At 32.1% G+C, this 17,723-nt stretch overlaps 3 protein-coding genes and 3 non-coding genes across 8 annotated transcripts; 2 read left to right on the top strand and 4 right to left on the bottom strand.

Annotated features, from left to right (window-relative positions):
• Positions 1-391: 391 nt before the first annotated feature.
• Positions 392-475, bottom strand: TRNAL-CAA. The gene has a single exon. It is a non-coding gene; the product is annotated as a tRNA-Leu (tRNA).
• Positions 476-2,593: 2,118 nt separating this feature from the next.
• Positions 2,594-2,677, bottom strand: TRNAL-CAA. The gene has a single exon. It is a non-coding gene; the product is annotated as a tRNA-Leu (tRNA).
• A 1,372-nt stretch (positions 2,678-4,049) lies between these two features.
• TRNAL-CAA lies at positions 4,050-4,133 on the bottom strand. Its single transcript has one exon. It is a non-coding gene; the product is annotated as a tRNA-Leu (tRNA).
• Positions 4,134-4,913: 780 nt separating this feature from the next.
• Positions 4,914-8,178, bottom strand: LOC116032738 (mitochondrial import inner membrane translocase subunit TIM10-like). Its single transcript, XM_031275442.1, has 5 exons — positions 8,020-8,178; positions 7,788-7,840; positions 7,355-7,393; positions 7,198-7,267; positions 4,914-5,397 (listed from the first exon to the last, which is right to left on the bottom strand). Exons 1-5 carry the CDS (start codon positions 8,059-8,061, stop codon positions 5,347-5,349), a joined length of 255 nt encoding a protein of 84 aa, XP_031131302.1. The 5' UTR covers positions 8,062-8,178; the 3' UTR covers positions 4,914-5,346.
• A 2,091-nt stretch (positions 8,179-10,269) lies between these two features.
• Positions 10,270-13,234, top strand: LOC116032413 (pentatricopeptide repeat-containing protein At1g03540). 2 transcript variants are annotated; one of them, XM_031274949.1, is made up of 2 exons: positions 10,270-10,361; positions 10,565-13,234. In XM_031274949.1, exon 2 carries the CDS (start codon positions 10,627-10,629, stop codon positions 12,508-12,510), a length of 1,884 nt encoding a protein of 627 aa, XP_031130809.1. In that variant the 5' UTR covers positions 10,270-10,361; positions 10,565-10,626; the 3' UTR covers positions 12,511-13,234. The 2 variants fall into 2 exon arrangements, with proteins under 2 accessions (XP_031130809.1, XP_031130810.1); XM_031274950.1 differs by having other exon boundaries at positions 10,292-10,361; positions 10,555-13,234.
• Positions 12,561-16,370, top strand: LOC116032414 (zinc finger CCCH domain-containing protein 1-like). 2 transcript variants are annotated; one of them, XM_031274952.1, is made up of 5 exons: positions 12,561-13,835; positions 14,098-14,335; positions 14,736-15,571; positions 15,781-15,914; positions 16,163-16,370. In XM_031274952.1, exons 2-4 carry the CDS (start codon positions 14,287-14,289, stop codon positions 15,883-15,885), a joined length of 990 nt encoding a protein of 329 aa, XP_031130812.1. In that variant the 5' UTR covers positions 12,561-13,835; positions 14,098-14,286; the 3' UTR covers positions 15,886-15,914; positions 16,163-16,370. The 2 variants fall into 2 exon arrangements, with proteins under 2 accessions (XP_031130812.1, XP_031130811.1); XM_031274951.1 differs by lacking the exon at positions 16,163-16,370 and having other exon boundaries at positions 12,562-13,835; positions 15,781-16,059.
• The last annotated feature ends 1,353 nt before the right edge of the window (positions 16,371-17,723 follow it).

Genomic DNA, 17,723 nt, shown 5'->3' with positions numbered 1-17,723 from the left:
CAATATAATAGTGTATCACAAAAGATTTGTCACGGAATGTCTTAATTCTTGTATTGCATCGCCTTCTTTCGAAGATCAAAACTTGAGTCTAGCGCGCCATTTAGACCACTCAACCATCGTGACCGTCTATCAATAAATAATGTTTAAATTTTTTGAATAATTGATGTAGCTACTAGTATGTATTTTCCTTTTTTGATAATGCTTCATTGTATACTATAATGTCACAACAAATTCTTATAATAAAAGACTATTGTTTAAATATTACGGAGTAATTTATTAATATAATGATTTTCAATTCAATTAATGTGTTTGTGACATTAATTCTTTATTTTAAACACGATTATATATCATATATGATTAAATATATTGCGAGATGTCATTAGTTAATTAATGTCAGAAGTGGGATTTGAACCCACGCCCTCTGACGAGGACCAGAACTTGAGTCTGGCGCCTTAGACCACTCGGCCATCCTGACCATTTTAAAATGAGTAATGTTTAAATTTATTAAATATGTGATGTAGGCAGTATGTATTTTCACTGTTTTTATAATGTTTCGTTGTATGCTATAATGATTTAGAAATTATAACAATAAAGAATATTGTATAAATAATAATTTTAATTTATTTTTGAATGTATTGATTTTAAATTCAATTAATATTCTTGTTACGTTAATCTTTATTAAGGACAAAAATTATATTACTAGAAATATTATCAAATACCATTATCGTCAGAAGTGGCATTTTAACCTACACCATCTTAAAAGGATTGGAACTATTAGTGGTACTTGTTATGAAGATTTTTGTTTAATTCAAAATTTTATATATATACAAAGAAATACATATGCAGTTAAAAATTGGAAAGAAGAACGCCAATATCGTATTTCAATATGCTTTTCAAATTTAATAAATAATAAGTAAAAAAAAAAAAAGATAAGGGATAACAATAAGGAATATTGGAGTATAGTTAATACTTTACACAATTACTTTTCTGATTATAATCTTTGATCAATAACAAAAAGGCTAGACTTGTTCAATAATTTGATAACTTTCAAGCAAATTCTCGTAATTTTTAAGTTAGTCATTTTATAACAAGTACATATTGTGATAAAAAAAATCAGGTCTTTTATCCATTTACTTAGAAAATTTACTAAATAATAACTAAAGAAATAAGAGATAACAATAATGAATATTTTAGTATACTTAATATTTGATTAATTTCAAGTAAGCTTCCTTAATGTTCATGTTAGTCATTCAATGTATGGCTGAATTCCCAAGGTACTGTCTCTTGTTTTCTTATCTTTTCGCATATAAAGCATGCACAAAGAAATAGTAATGAGTGATGATTCCAAAAATGTAGAAAATAGACACAAATCAAATTTTATTTGTGGTTCAAGAAAAATGTAAGTACTACTGTATAAATATATTCGTACATATAATTCTTTCTGCGCACTTAATTTAAAATTTTGTTAGGTCATTGAATTACACAATGAAGTTAAATATTAATTGATCAATTATTGCTGCATGTACTTTGGCACCAAGTTGAATGCAATTTTAATGCCAAACATTGATTACAACATAACATCACACAAATACTCGTCTATTTTTTTTAGTACTAAATATTCATCTATTTAATCATACTGACAAAGTCATTATAACAAATCATTACTCGTCTCAATTATCATAACATTAGTGAAAAAAATTGAAGTCGACACAATTAATGCCTCAATTTAGTAATTTTTCTTACGGAATTATAGACTCTCACAAAAAATTGTAACAATTTCATCACATAAATATAATGACAGTATGAGTGACAATAGTATTATTTTTCTCACAATCGTATCTCATTTCTTTTTTTGACAATCGTATCTCATTTCTATTGATACTAACTAATTGTATTTTTATTGACAAGTGAGTTGTTACAAATATTAAAAAAAAAAAAAAAAAAAAAAAAAGAGTGACCAATAACTATTTGTTACAAAAAGTATCAATATTTGTGTCCACACTATATTTTGTCACAATTACATTCGTTCTCACAATAATTATAGTGCCACTAAAACGCACATACATTTAGTGAGAACAAATAGTGACAACTTAGGTTACTACACTGTGATTCTAGTAATAGCGACAGCTTACATGTAACAAATGCTTATTTGTCACAATTACAATACTATCCATGACAAAAAAAAAATAAAGTTATCACTAACAATATAATAGTGTATCACAAAAGATTTGTCACGGAATGTCTTAATTCTTGTATTGCATCGCCTTCTTTCGAAGATCAAAACTTGAGTCTAGCGCGCCATTTAGACCACTCAACCATCGTGACCGTCTATCAATAAATAATGTTTAAATTTTTTGAATAATTGATGTAGCTACTAGTATGTATTTTCCTTTTTTGATAATGCTTCATTGTATACTATAATGTCACAACAAATTCTTATAATAAAAGACTATTGTTTAAATATTACGGAGTAATTTATTAATATAATGATTTTCAATTCAATTAATGTGTTTGTGACATTAATTCTTTATTTTAAACACGATTATATATCATATATGATTAAATATATTGCGAGATGTCATTAGTTAATTAATGTCAAAAGTGGGATTTGAACCCACGCCCTCTCACGAGGACCAGAACTTGAGTCTGGCGCCTTAGACCACTCGGCCATCCTGACCATTTTAAAATGAGTAATGTTTAAATTTATTAAATATGTGATGTAGGCAGTATGTATTTTCACTGTTTTTATAATGTTTCGTTGTATGCTATAATGATTTAGAAATTATAACAATAAAGAATATTGTATAAATAATAATTTTAATTTATTTTTGAATGTATTGATTTTAAATTCAATTAATATTCTTGTTACGTTAATCTTTATTAAGGACAAAAATTATATTACTAGAAATATTATCAAATACCATTATCGTCAGAAGTGGCATTTTAACCTACACCATCTTAAAAGGATTGGAACTATTAGTGGTACTTGTTATGAAGATTTTTGTTTAATTCAAAATTTTATATATATACAAAGAAATACATATGCAGTTAAAAATTGGAAAGAAGAACGCCAATATCGTATTTCAATATGCTTTTCAAATTTAATAAATAATAAGTAAAAAAAAAAAAGATAAGGGATAACAATAAGGAATATTGGAGTATAGTTAATACTTTACACAATTACTTTTCTGATTATAATCTTTGATCAATAACANCATTTCTTTTTTTGACAATCGTATCTCATTTCTATTGATACTAACTAATTGTATTTTTATTGACAAGTGAGTTGTTACAAATATTAAAAAAAAAAAACAAAACAAAAAGAGTGACCAATAACTATTTGTTACAAAAAGTATCAATATTTGTGTCCACACTATATTTTGTCACAATTACATTCTCAATATTTGTGTCCACACTATATTTTGTCACAATTACATTCGTTCTCACAATAATTATAGTGTATTTTGTCACAATTACATTCGTTCTCACAATAATTATAGTGCCACTAAAACGCACATACATTTAGTGAGAACAAATAGTGACAACTTAGGTTACTACACTGTGATTCTAGTAATAGCGACAGCTTACATGTAACAAATGCTTATTTGTCACAATTACAATACTATCCATGACAAAAAAAAATTAAAGTTATCACTAACAATATAATAGTGTATCACAAAAGATTTGTCACGGAATGTCTTAATTCTTGTATTGCATCGCCTTCTTTCGAAGATCAAAACTTGAGTCTAGCGCGCCATTTAGACCACTCAACCATCGTGACCGTCTATCAATAAATAATGTTTAAATTTTTTGAATAATTGATGTAGCTACTAGTATGTATTTTCCTTTTTTGATAATGCTTCATTGTATACTATAATGTCACAACAAATTCTTATAATAAAAGACTATTGTTTAAATATTACGGAGTAATTTATTAATATAATGATTTTCAATTCAATTAATGTGTTTGTGACATTAATTCTTTATTTTAAACACGATTATATATCATATATGATTAAATATATTGCGAGATGTCATTAGTTAATTAATGTCAGAAGTGGGATTTGAACCCACGCCCTCTCACGAGGACTAGAACTTGAGTCTGGCGCCTTAGACCACTCGGCCATCCTGACCATTTTAAAATGAGTAATGTTTAAATTTATTAAATATGTGATGTAGGCAGTATGTATTTTCACTGTTTTTATAATGTTTCGTTGTATGCTATAATGATTTAGAAATTATAACAATAAAGAATATTGTATAAATAATAATTTTAATTTATTTTTGAATGTATTGATTTTAAATTCAATTAATATTCTTGTTACGTTAATCTTTATTAAGGACAAAAATTATATTACTAGAAATATTATCAAATACCATTATCGTCAGAAGTGGCATTTTAACCTACACCATTTTAAAAGGATTGGAACTATTAGTGGTACTTGTTATGAAGATTTTTGTTTAATTCAAAATTTTATATATATACAAAGAAATACATATTCAGTTAAAAATTGGAAAGAAGAACGCCAATATCGTATTTCAATATGCTTTTCAAATTTAATAAATAATAAGTAAAAAAAAAAAGATAAGAGATAACAATAAGGAATATTGGAGTATACTTAATACTTTACACAATTACTTTTCTGATTATAATCTTTGATCAATAACAAAAAGGCTAGACTTGTTCAATAATTTGATAACTTTCAAGCAAATTCTCGTAATTTTTAAGTTAGTCATTTTATAACAAGTACATATTGTGATAAAAAAAAATCAGGTCTTTTATCCATTTACTTAGAAAATTTACTAAATAATAACTAAAGAAATTAATTTCAAGTAAGCTTCCTTAATGTTCATGTTAGTCATTCTATGTATTTTCCTTTTTTGATAATGCTTCATAGTATACGATAGTATAATAAGAGACTAGTGATTTTGAATTCAAAAGTGGGATTTGAACCCACGCTCTCTAATGAGGACTAGAACTTGAGCCTGGTGCCTTAGACCACTCAGCCATAATGACCATAACATATTTGCATATCTTTTCTCTCTTCCTAGGGACCACAAAAACCCTTTTGTTTATTGCAAATACAATTTCCCCTCTCCCCTCTCCCCTCCAAATCACTCAATCTCACCTCCAACTCATACTAAAAACCATGAAAAAACTCTTAGTAGGGATGCACTTATAAGTTGCATCTTGCTGTCAGTAAACATGGAGGCATAAAAGAATAGCAAGAGGTTTTCTCAAGTCTACAAGTTATAGTGTTGTTTTCTAAATGATAGATGGGGGAAAACGCAGTTGTACTTTTTTACTTCTTCTTATCATCCATGGAGAGATGTTGAAGGACACTCTTACATAGGAGGACGACCACTACCAAGAAGCTGTCCAACTAGATTAGTCACCTGCAGAAAACATTTAGGGTTGCGTTTAGTTTAATTTCTGGAAAAAAAATTTCCAGTTTTCTGGAAAATGAAAAACAAAACAAAAATTTTGTTTTTAGCACTGGTTCCCATTTTTCCATCTGGAAAACTGTTTTTCCATTTTTTCCAATTTAACAAAGGATTTGCAAAAACATATTTGAGGTCTTGTTTTCTAAATTTTTCCAAATACAAAAACACAGAACTCTATCAATAATCGCTATTATTATTGCGTACAAAGTTTCACTTCACTTGTTAATTTAGTCATATCATCTAACCAACTACCTATCTATATACCTCTACCACCACCTACCTACACTATTACCACCCATATCTACTATCCTCCTATCACCACCACTATTCATACTATCTATATATCCACTACTATGAATACATATAATATTATCTTTTGTTTTTTTGCTCTACCCATGTTATTAGGGATGACATAGGTAAGTAATCGTCTATTTAGTATTTAGTCATTTTCAAATGTGAATTCGAATACATTTAGAACTACCATAATAAGAATGAATATTAGAAATACCCATTCCAAACCCGATTGAAATTACACATAGTACTCGAAATCATCCCGAAACCTATTATACACACGCACAATCGGATATGGGGATTTCACTACTACCAAAACCCGTTTAAAACCCAACTATCAACTATTCGAACCAGTCATATTAGGGTTCTAGAGGTCAAGCATCCGATATTATTTTATTTGTTGTCATATATGGATAGTATTTCTATTGTCCAAATTAAAACTCGGAAAATGGCACTCAAAATTGTGAATATACAAAATAAAATTTAGATAACCGACTCAATCCAATGCGCACACATAACTACACTACTCGAATTATTGTCAACTACCACTAGCATTATTTGTAGATTTAAATGAAGAAAATCAATCAATAAACACGTAGGTTTAAATAACTTCGTATTTTCTCATTTCAAAAATAATATGGAAAATAAATGTTGATAAACACGTCTTTTGTTTTTCTATCAATTTTCTAATGGAAAAAGAAAAATTAGAAAACTATGGAAAAAGGGAACAAAAATAGGGAAAACAGAAAAAGCACTAAATAGAAATGCAGGCAGTCATGTGAGTAAATTATGTCATTGGTAGTGCAGTAACTAAAACTCCAAAGATCCAAAAAAATTGTTTTAAGGAAAACACTCGGAATGGTTAGAAAACATAGAAATGTGAGTCCTAAGCATTTCAAAGCTGCCTTGTACTAGGAGACGTAATTTTGTTCTTTGAACATTTTGAGACTCTTCTCTAGCCTAGGAAACATATTGTGATGGTGCCTAATCAGGGAGGCAAGAAACTCAGATTATAACATCATTATCCCACATGACCTGTAATTTCATCTGATATTTAGTGAAAGTCTTCTATTAAGGGAATATGGAAATAGCATTACAGTGTATGATTATTACTAGATTGTGCCAACGAAAAAAAAAAAAAAAAAAATTGGAACTTAAGACACATTAAACATGTCACAAAAATATAATAAAATTAAAAAATATATAAGGTTGAATTTTGGAAAGTTACAAGTTGGGTGCATTATCTAGTGACTGTTTAATGGCAATTAACATATTACATTTAATCAACATTTTATCATGTCTGATTAGAGTGAAGATTTCTGTTTAAGAATGGAAAATTAAAGTACATGTAAAAGCATACAAGTGTGTGCCCCCCAAAAAAAAAATTATAATGGGTATATTATCTAGCAATGACTCAACCATTGATCTTATGTAGGTTTAAATGCAAAGTGGAAAACTCACCTGCCAGTATTTAGAAACACACCGGTCAATGCAACTATTTTCACCCATGTTCAACTCAGATTCCTTATACCTGAGAAACAATTCAAGATCAGTTTCTCAAGCTATTCACGGAACAAAGTGATAAGGCTACAAGTAAAATGTATCAAAACAAACATACTTGTTCTCAATGCACTTTTTGAAACATGTATGGGTAAGCCTGAAGGAAACCAAAAGATGAACAAAAGGATTAGATAAATTCTGAATCACAGTAGCATTTTCCCAATATGAAAAAAAAAATGCATTCTTAAGGTATCATGTGAAGCCATGAAAAAGCAGTGGATCTCCACATCATTGTTTTCCAATAGGAAAGGAGTGCAAGACCACATCACCCCTTGACTTCTGTTTTAAGTAATGTTCTAAACACGTGACCATTTACCACAAATTATTAGAGTTTGTATCAGCTGTAAATTTAGAAAAAGGAGTGAGAATATTGCAGTATCAGTTTCAGTTCATTTGATTATAATGTTTTACACCTAGTAAATGAAACTGATTGGTCCAAGCCACTGAACAGTGGGGTTTCAAAGTCCATTAAAATGCTGCAAAATACCTACTTGTTAAACAATTCCACCCTGTACTCCATCTCTTTCTCTGCCATCCCAAATATCTGCACTCAATAAGAGGGGGAAAAATCAGGAAACACACACACACAAATTGAAATTCTCCCCAAACAATCAAATTAATGAATGGGAAGCATCATGTATATCGAAATCCACAAACAGCTCAAAACCAAGCATTGATCACAATCACAGGCAGTATGTTACAGATACAAAATCGAAACAATACCTGCTCTCTTTCAACGGCAGAAGGGGAATTAGTAGGTGCCATTATGTGTGGACGTCTGAAGGAACAAAGAATGGTTCACCAAAGTAGCAAATTGGAGTGTATACTTGTATCCTGGGAAGAGCGAATTGAGGCGGAAGAGTAAAACCCTAGAAAATAAACACAGCTTCAAAGAAAAGTTTTAGATGTACTTATTTAGGAGCTTATAGCTTATTTTAAGTTACTGATAAGCTATAAGCTCTGTTTGGTAATGTTCTCAAAATTAAGCTACTAGCTTAAAATAAGATCTTATTTTAAAACGCTACTTGGGGTGACTTTTCAAAAATAAGCTAGTAGTTTTTTAATTTTTTTTATTTTTATCCTTATTATTTTAAATAAATGAAATCATTTACCCCTCCTCTCAATTAAAACGCTTTACATTTTCTTTTCATTATGTTTGGTAGTAATTTCAATTGAGCAAATATCATTTTTAGTCCCTCAACTATAATATATGTATTAATTTTGGTCCTTGACTATTAAAAATTTCAAATTAGGTGCATGACTATTCAATTTGTATCACATTTGGTCCTTGACTATTAACATTTTCAAATTAGGTGCATGACTATTCAATTTGTATCACATTTGGTCCTTGACTATTAACATTTTCAAATTAGGTGCATGACTATTCATTTTGTATCACATTTGGTCAATGACAACTACTTTCAAGCTCATGTTCAAAGTCATACACAATGCTTTGCAAGGCTTTTATAACAAACTTAATGCCTGATGATGAAGCAAATCTTCGTAGATATATCCAATTATTAATTAATGTAATACAAAATCTTCAATTCATTCTTGTATGTCTGATGCAGAAGAGAAGCAACGTGTCCCACATCAGAAATATATGAAACTGGTGACACCATTATAAATAGATAAGACATAGGGTGTGTTTGGTTTATGGGTTTATACACTAGCAATAGTAATTAAAATTATAGTTAATATTTGGTTGATAACTTTTTAAAACACAACTACGAGTTTTGATTAATCCTTTAATTAAAAATTTCATTCCCTAATTAAAAATAGGTATCAATCATTTTATTGGTAATCTAATTTTTTAAGTTTAGATTAGTACTTTTAGATTTATATTATGATCAATTGTCTTGATTTTTTGTTTTTTTTTTTATATATTAATCATACAAATTAAAATGCAAAATTTTTAATTTCCAAATGTAATTATTTTAAATATTAATCCATGAATATAATTATAGAAATTATGTTATAGAATTTGCTATATACATATTAATTAATAAATATTATTATATACAATGTATTATACAATTATACAAAGAAATGCATCCAATTAGAGTTTAATTTTTTTTTCAAAAAATTAGAGTTTAAGTTTACTAATACAAAAATTAAAATTTACACCTTTTTTATTTATAAATATAATTCTCTTGGTTATTTTTCATATTGTTGGGATTATAATATATATGAAATACAATTAAGAAGAAATAAATTTAATTATGTAAATTTTCTCTATAAATTTATCTAAATGGGTAAATGATTAAAGATTATATTAACTATATAAATTTTAATTTTGTATGCAATAAAAATATATATTTCACTGAATATATTAAATTACAACTATATTATTATATTGTAAATCATAACATATTTTTTTTAAATTTTTATTTAAATTAAATTCACAATAATATAATGTTTTAGGTACATCGCAGGAGTAAAACTAGTTTTTCTTTAAAAACAAAGGTTTCCGGATCTGGCCAAACAACCCATATTCTGGCCCATAAACCAAAAAAAAATTGGAAAAAGTGTCAAATAGGCCACTGAATTTATCGCTTTTGTGTAATTGGGCCATTGAACTTAAAAAGTGTGCAATTCAACCATCAAACAAGTAAAATTTGTGCAATTGGACCATTTTTTACAAATTTTTTTAATTCAATTTGAGTTAAAAACATTTCAATATTGACTCCCAACTAGTATGGTAGAAGAAAATGCCACTCTTAATACATATATGTTAGTAATATAATTGGATTTTACCTGGAAATTTTTGTAAAAATGGTCAAATTGCACAAATTTTGATTGTTTGATAGTTGAATTGCACGCTTTTTAAGTTCAATGGCCCAATTGCACAAAAACAATAAGTTCAGTGGCCTATTTGACACTTTTTCCAAAAAAATTTAAAAAAAAAATAAAAAAATCCTTCTTCACAGCCCATTCTGCCGTTTCCCTTCTGAAGCACTGCCATAGAGCAAAGGGCAATCAACGCTTACAGCCGCCGCCTAACCACCGCTGAGCCGCCGCACGCCGGTTACTGGTAACGCAACGCCGGAACCAAAATCCGCAAGGTATTTAAAAAAAAAAAAATTAAATGTTTTCATTTTTTTGTTTTTTGAAATACTCTGAAATGTATATACAAAAATGCCAAAATATGTATAGTTCGAAAAATATTATATATTCTAAATGTGTATACTCTCAAAAATTAATACTGGAAACATATACACGCATGCTCACAATGAATTTCATATTAGTACGTATTAGTGCATTGCAGGTAGCATTTGCTGTGATTTCGATTTTCAAACCAAATGCCCTCTTACATCAGTTGGTCTAATAATGTTGATGAAGCTGTTGTGTAGCAGCAGAACCAAACGACATTACTGCTCTTTTCTCTCCCCAGCTTCCAGAGAATCTGAAATCATCCAGCTTTGCAATTCAGGCCATCTCTTAAAAGCTCTTAAGCTCCTCAACTCTCTAGGCTCGCCAGAGGGCATTACTGCCAAACCAATTCTATACGCCACCCTTGTACAAGGGTGCACCAAAGCCAATTTTTTCAACCTTGGCCTCCAGTTCCATGCCCATGTGATCAAGGCTGGCCTTGATGTCGACCGGTTTGTAGGCAACAGCCTTCTGGCTCTTTACTTCAAGCTTGGAAGAAATTTCTTTGAAACCCGACGTCTTTTTGATGGGTTAGTCTACAAAGATGTGGTTTCTTGGTCATCAATCATATCGGGCTATATTCGGGTGGGAAAGCCCCAGCTTTCGCTTGCATTGTATGTGGAAATGTTGGATTTTGGAGTTGAGCCAAATGCGTTTACTTTATCTACTTTGATCAAGGCGTGTTCTGAGCTCCGGGAGTTGAGACTTGGGCAGTGTTTCCATGGGGCTGTAATCACTCGTGGTTTTGATGATAGTAGGGTGATAGTTAGTGGGTTGATTGATATGTATGGGAAGAATTTTGAAGCAGGTGATGCACGGAAGTTGTTCTATGAAATGCCACTTGTTGATGATTTTTGTTGGACCTCTGTAATTTCAGCCCTTACTAAAAATGATTTGTTTGGGGAAGCTTTGAAAATCTTCCATTCAGGGCACAGGAATCACAAGTTGCTTCCGAGTGCCCATACTTTTGGGAGTGTATTGACTGCTGTGGGAAATTTAGGCAGGTTGAAGCAAGGAAAACAATTGCATGCAAAGGTGGTTGCACTCGAGATATGTGGTGATATTTTTGTGGATAGTAGTTTAGTAGATATGTATGCCAAATGTGGGCTTATAAATGAGTCTCGTCGCGTTTTTGATGGCATGGCTGAGAGGAATTCAGTTTCTTGGTGTGCCTTGCTAACTGGATACTGCCACAAGGGTGATTTTGATACAGTGATTGAGTTATTTAGGATGATGGAGGAGGTTGAACTTTACTCGTTCGGAACTGTTATCCGCGCCTGTTCAGGGTTGGCAGCTTTGAAACCAGGGAAGGAAGTTCATTGCCAGTTCTTAAGGCGGGGTGGCTTCAGGGACATTGTAGTTGAATCTGCTTTAGTTGATTTGTATGCAAAATGCGGATGTTTTGATGCTGCATATAATGTTTTTGTGCGAATGCCTGCTAGGAATGTGGTTTCATGGAACTCGATGATATCTGGATTTGCACAGAATGGCAGGGGAGAAGAAGCTATTAAAATGTTCAACAAGATGATTAGTGAGGGTATCAAGCCTGATTATATCACTTTCGTTTCTGTTATTTCTGCTTGTAGTCATACTGGCCTTGTAGACACGGGGCGCAAGTATTTTGGTTTGATGATGGATGATTACAAAATTAAACCCAAGCTTGAGCACTACGGCTGCATGATTGATCTTCTATGCCGGGCTGGGGAGCTAGAAGAAGCTGAGTGTTTAATCAACAGTTCAGAGTTCAAAAATGATCCATCTCTTTGGACCTGCCTGCTCGGAGCTTGTAGCAATACTACAGATCCAACTGTTGCACAGCGAATTGCAAAGAAAATGATTGAATTAAAACCTGAGTATCATCTGAGTTACGTGTACCTGAGTAACGTGTACAAAGCGATTGGACGGTGGGATGATGCTCTCAAGGTTTGGTGGGAGATGCAACATAAGAGGGTGAAAAAGATTCCTGGGAAGAGCTGGGTTGAATCTAACAAGAACCTAGGCCATCTTTCTACCAATCCTTCAGAGGAAAATAACTCAGAGGTGTTAAAGGCATTGATATAGTGTGTATTTTTTTTTAATAAACAATTCTGGTTGTGCTATTTTACATCAACCAACAAAAGAAACCACAGAAGAAAGAGAATACTTTTTAAGGATTCCATAGTTGTCTGATTCTACAAAGAATATTGCACATTTGAAGAGTCATTTGGGCCTTCCTTTAGAATTCCATGACACAATTTGCCGTCGATACCTACTGTATTTCAAGGTGGTTGAAACTGGACGAGGGCCCCCATTAGAGTTGACTCATGGGGATCCAGAACTTGCTGTTTCTGCCTGCTGCAGAGCTTCAGAAGAAGAAAACAGGCAACAAGAGCTGTAAGAGAGAATTTTGATTATTGATAGAGTGCCGAGGTTCAATTGGGTGAAGCTACCCAAGGGTTCAAAGGGTGAGATTAGAAGAATATGTCAGTTCAGAGATATGCCCTATATTTCACCCTACTCTGACTTCTCTGAGATAAGGTCCGGCACCCCTTAGAAAGAGAAACATGGTTGTGGTGTTGTGCATGAGTTCTTGAGCCTCACAGTGGAAAAAAAGAACTCTTGTTGATCATCTCACTCATTTTGGAGATGAATTTAGATTTTCCCAGCAGTTGAGAGGGATGTTGATAAGGCACCCGGATATGTTTTATGTCTCTCTAAAAGGTACTAGGCACTCGGTTTTTCTTCCTGAAGCATATCACGATTCTCAATTAACAGAGAAAGGTAGATTATTACTTATCAAGGAAAATATGTGTTCCCTTGTTTCTGTTCAACGATTTGCATGGAGAGGCATAGGGAAGTGTGATGCGGATAAAATAGATGGAACTAAATCCAAAGATGAAGGCAGAGAGGAAGGTCAAGAGGGGTTAGACATTGATAATTTACTAAGTGATGGATTTGATGAAGATGGTGAGGCAACTATGATGACAATGGTGAAGATTTTGAAGATGATTGGAGCTATGAAGATGATGATTTACCCCCTAACTTCACTGATGATGATGAAATTATAAACCTAGACAATGTTAAATCAAGCAGAATGGTTGATGACCCAATAAAAAAGTATGAGAAGATTCTTGTACCTGTTTTCCCGATGGTCGGCCAAGAGAACGGTGGTGATAACATATGGAAACTTGATATTTTAATCTTTCATCTTTTGCCATTGGATGTCCAGAAAGATAGTAATGCATTGAAAAGTATGCGGTTCAATTGTCCAAAAGCTCTGTGTTTTTGGGAGAATGTTATTTCTGAATGCAGTTTGCTTCTTGGAGACCCTTATCAGATGGTACTGCCTTTACTGGAGAGTGAAAGAAATTATTTGTACAAGCTTCACTTCAATTTTGTTGGACATGGTAATTCTCCTCCAATATTAAGGATACTACTGGAGCGCTATAGAACTGCTGATCTCCCAGCTTGTTTAGAGGATGCAATATGTTTCTTTGTCACATAAGTCAACATAATTTTCATGGCATATAGTTAGATTTGAGCTCTATGTTTGATTTTGGTTGAGCTATATATATATATATATATATTGATTAGAGTTTATATTTTGAGTATTGATTAGATCTGTTTTACTTGTTGAACTAATGTTAATTTGTAAAATCACTTCACCAGGGTGCCATTCTTCCTGTGTTAATGATATATACTCTTCTGCTAGCTTGTGGATTTAGTTTCTGATTGCTCGTAAGTTCCGGCACCCCTAATAAATTTTTCTGCCAACTCCAAGAAGAAGATTAGAAGGGAAAACCCCAGGTCAGGCAAGATATCCGTACTTCCTAAAGTAGCAGTTTAGACACGCTTCCAATGGCCGAGGGACCTGAGAAAGCTAATTCTGATGACCCTCAACAGACAGGTTTTCTTCTCCTCTTCTATCGATACTTTTTTTTTTTTGGGTTTGTCTGGATTTTCACATAATTCAAGTCTATATGTTGTTCTCATTAATGTTAACAACAATTACTGAAGATCAAATTATAAATTGAAAACACTGATCATGCATTTATGCAAATCGTGACATGGAATTAAATTCTGAAATTCTTTTTGCTAACTTGTTAACTTAGATGCAAATTTGAGCTATTCTAGTTGTGCTTTAAGTATAAATTTGTTGAGCCGAGATTATAAATGTTAGAAATATCTGAGACAAGGAAAGTATTTTTGGTGTGTTTATGCTGCATAGTTGTTTTTTTGTTGTTAATCTTGATTTTCAATGTGATTTCCTCCTGACATTTGCTAATCTGCCTTGAAACTTTTTTCAGTTTGCAGTTTCTTCAGAAAGCCATCGAAGGCCAAAAACATCAGAAAACGTACTGCCATTGAAGAGGGTGAGAATGAAGATGGAGATTCGAAAGACGAGACTTCGGTAGTATTTAATAAGAAGAAGCCAGCAGTTGCTGACAACAAGCTCCACTTTTCTACTGGGCCCTCAAAGCGGGAGATAACCTCAGAATCTGATGCAGGTTCTAAAAAGTCACTTTTTCAGTTTGAGTCTTCGAGGGAGATTCAGGTTCAGAATGATAATAAAGCAACTGCTACGCTGGAAACTGAGACCGAGTTCTCAAAAGATGCCCGGGCAATTAGGGAGCGAGTTCTCAAGCAAGCAGAAGAGGCCTTGAAAGGGAAAAATGAGAACACTGGGGATGAGAAATTGTATAAGGGGATACATGGATATACGGACTACAAGGCAGGTTTCCGGAGAGAGCACACAATTTCCAGCGAGAAAGCTGGTGGATCACATGGTCCTCTTAGAGCTTCTGCTCACATTAGAGTTTCTGCCAGGTTTGACTATCAGCCAGATGTCTGTAAGGACTACAAAGAAACTGGATATTGTGGCTATGGAGACTCATGCAAGTTTATGCATGATCGAGGGGATTATAAGTCGGGATGGCAGCTGGAAAAGGAGTGGGATGAAGCAGAGAAAGCCAAGAAGAGAAGAATGGAAATGGGAATGCTCGATGATGATGAAAGTGCAGAGCAGAGTGATGATGATGAAGATGATGCGATACCCTTTGCATGTTTCATCTGTAGGCAACCTTTTGTCGACCCCGTTGTGACAAAGTGCAAGCACTACTTCTGTGAGCATTGTGCATTAAAGGTAAGCCCTTTATATTTTTCAGCGTATATATTTAATGGGATTTGAACGAGGGTAGAGCAATTTAACCCCCAATGTAAGGCTATATATTGTCTTTCAACATAACAGCGTGGTGACTTACTTGGTTTGTCCCTCCTGTCTACTATTTTCATTAAGAATTACTCATTTTAAGTTTAAAATAATTAATCCATCTTTATTTTTGTGTTTCTCAGCATCATGCAAAAAATAAGAAGTGCTTCGTGTGCAACCAGCCTACCCTTGGGATATTCAATACTGCTTTTGAGATACGCAAGAAGATGGCTGCTGAAGGAAAATGAGGAACCTTGTCGTTCTTCTGTTAACCGTGGTAATTTACTAACTTTGAGTCTTGTTATGATTGTTTGTGATGTTATAGCATGGCCGTGGGTGTTGCATTTTAGATTTGGGCCGTGAATCGTGATAGACGAATATAAAGAAACATTTATAAATTCTGAAATATTTTGCTCAAGAAAGCACCATAGAAAAGCTATCTTGTGATAAAAAAAAAATGCACATGTAAAAAGAAAGCATCAACATATAATACTTGTCACTACTCTGCATTGCTTATTTTTGCAGTGTCTGGAAAACTTCTTGGGAGAATTCTCTCTTACTAATATTTACACAACCATCATCTTTGTTCACATACATGTTTTGGGTAATGAATCTCTTGTTAAAGAGGCTTGGCCTTGAGGTTGAAGTGTATTGAGTAACAAAATGACTTCATTGTAATTAAGTTGATTCTTCAGAGTATAGATGCCTGGGATCCATCCAGCTAATTTGTACTCACTCATTCCCATTGTGTCTGGTTCGGTTAATGAGAGACTGAAGTTATTTTGAATTTTATTTTTTATAATATTAAGCTTAGCATTATATATTTAAAGAAAATTTGTAAAGATCTCATCAGTTTGATGATTCTCTTATCATTTATGAATAGTATCGTGCTTTTTCCTTCCAAGCGCAAATTTCAATTCTCAATTTCTTATAAATGCAATTTACCAACAACTCAAATAAAAGAATAAAATCCTTATTCACATACTTAGATTTGACTAAAACCAATACAAGAACAACATATATAATACATTAACAATAGTTAGTTTTAAATGATCCATCCATTGTGGAGTCCATCTAATCCATATTGGCATCAATTCAAGTGAGTAGTTAATGGCATGGTCAACATTTGTGATAAATTACGATTAATCACACGTTAAATTATAGTTGACGGTCTAAGTAGTGGCTTCTTAAAGCATCATCCGTTATAGCCAAGCATGATGATCCGATATATAAATTATAAATAGAATGTTTACTAGTCGAAATTAAGCTTAGGTCATTGGTCATAGTTTAATTAATTACATGTTAATTTATATTGATCCAGGGATTAGTCATTTAATTTAATCTTGATTAATATAGTTTTTATAATATTAATAACGTAAATCAAATTATTAATATTGTTATTACATTTTCAAATAATTTATTTGTAATTAAATTTTATGAACGTTTTTATTCTCAACTAGGTTGTCAAATTCATGGATTGGTCCTATGTTTAGGACATGAATGTGATGTTTTCTTAGGTAATTCCATCATAACCATGTATTCTAGATTTGGTTATATAAATGCAGCTAGAAGTACATTTGATGCAATGATACATAAGGATATAATTTCATGGAATTCTCTTGTCAGACATTTACTCTTTTCTGGGGAAGGAGGATGAGGAACAAGTAAGATTGGCTAAAAAATTGAAAAGGATAAAGAAGAGTCTAGGTTGCAGTTGGATCTTGTTGAAAAACAATGTTAACATGTTCCTGTCAGGAGATCTTTCTCATATGAACTTTAATGAGATCAAGATAACATTATGGATGATTACAGATCAAATGAAAAGGATATAATGAGTTACTTTTATAGTTGTTAATGAACTTTGTGAACATAGATATGCTCTACTATTAGATCTTATATATTAATCAGAATCATCCCCTTGTTCAATTGCAATTGCAATTTCAAGTGTGGTTTATTGAAAAAAATTATCCAAGCTATGTTTTTTGTGTTAATTAATAGAAGGGAAAATGGCGCTTTTGGCCCCTCAATTGTTTTACTTTTAGAAATTTAGCCCCTCTCAATTAATTTGAACAAATGTAATCCTTTA

Source organism: Ipomoea triloba, chromosome 10, assembly GCF_003576645.1.
Source record: "Ipomoea triloba cultivar NCNSP0323 chromosome 10, ASM357664v1".
Classification (NCBI taxonomy): Eukaryota; Viridiplantae; Streptophyta; class Magnoliopsida; order Solanales; family Convolvulaceae; genus Ipomoea; species Ipomoea triloba.
This window is presented reverse-complemented; position numbering and strand designations above follow the sequence as displayed.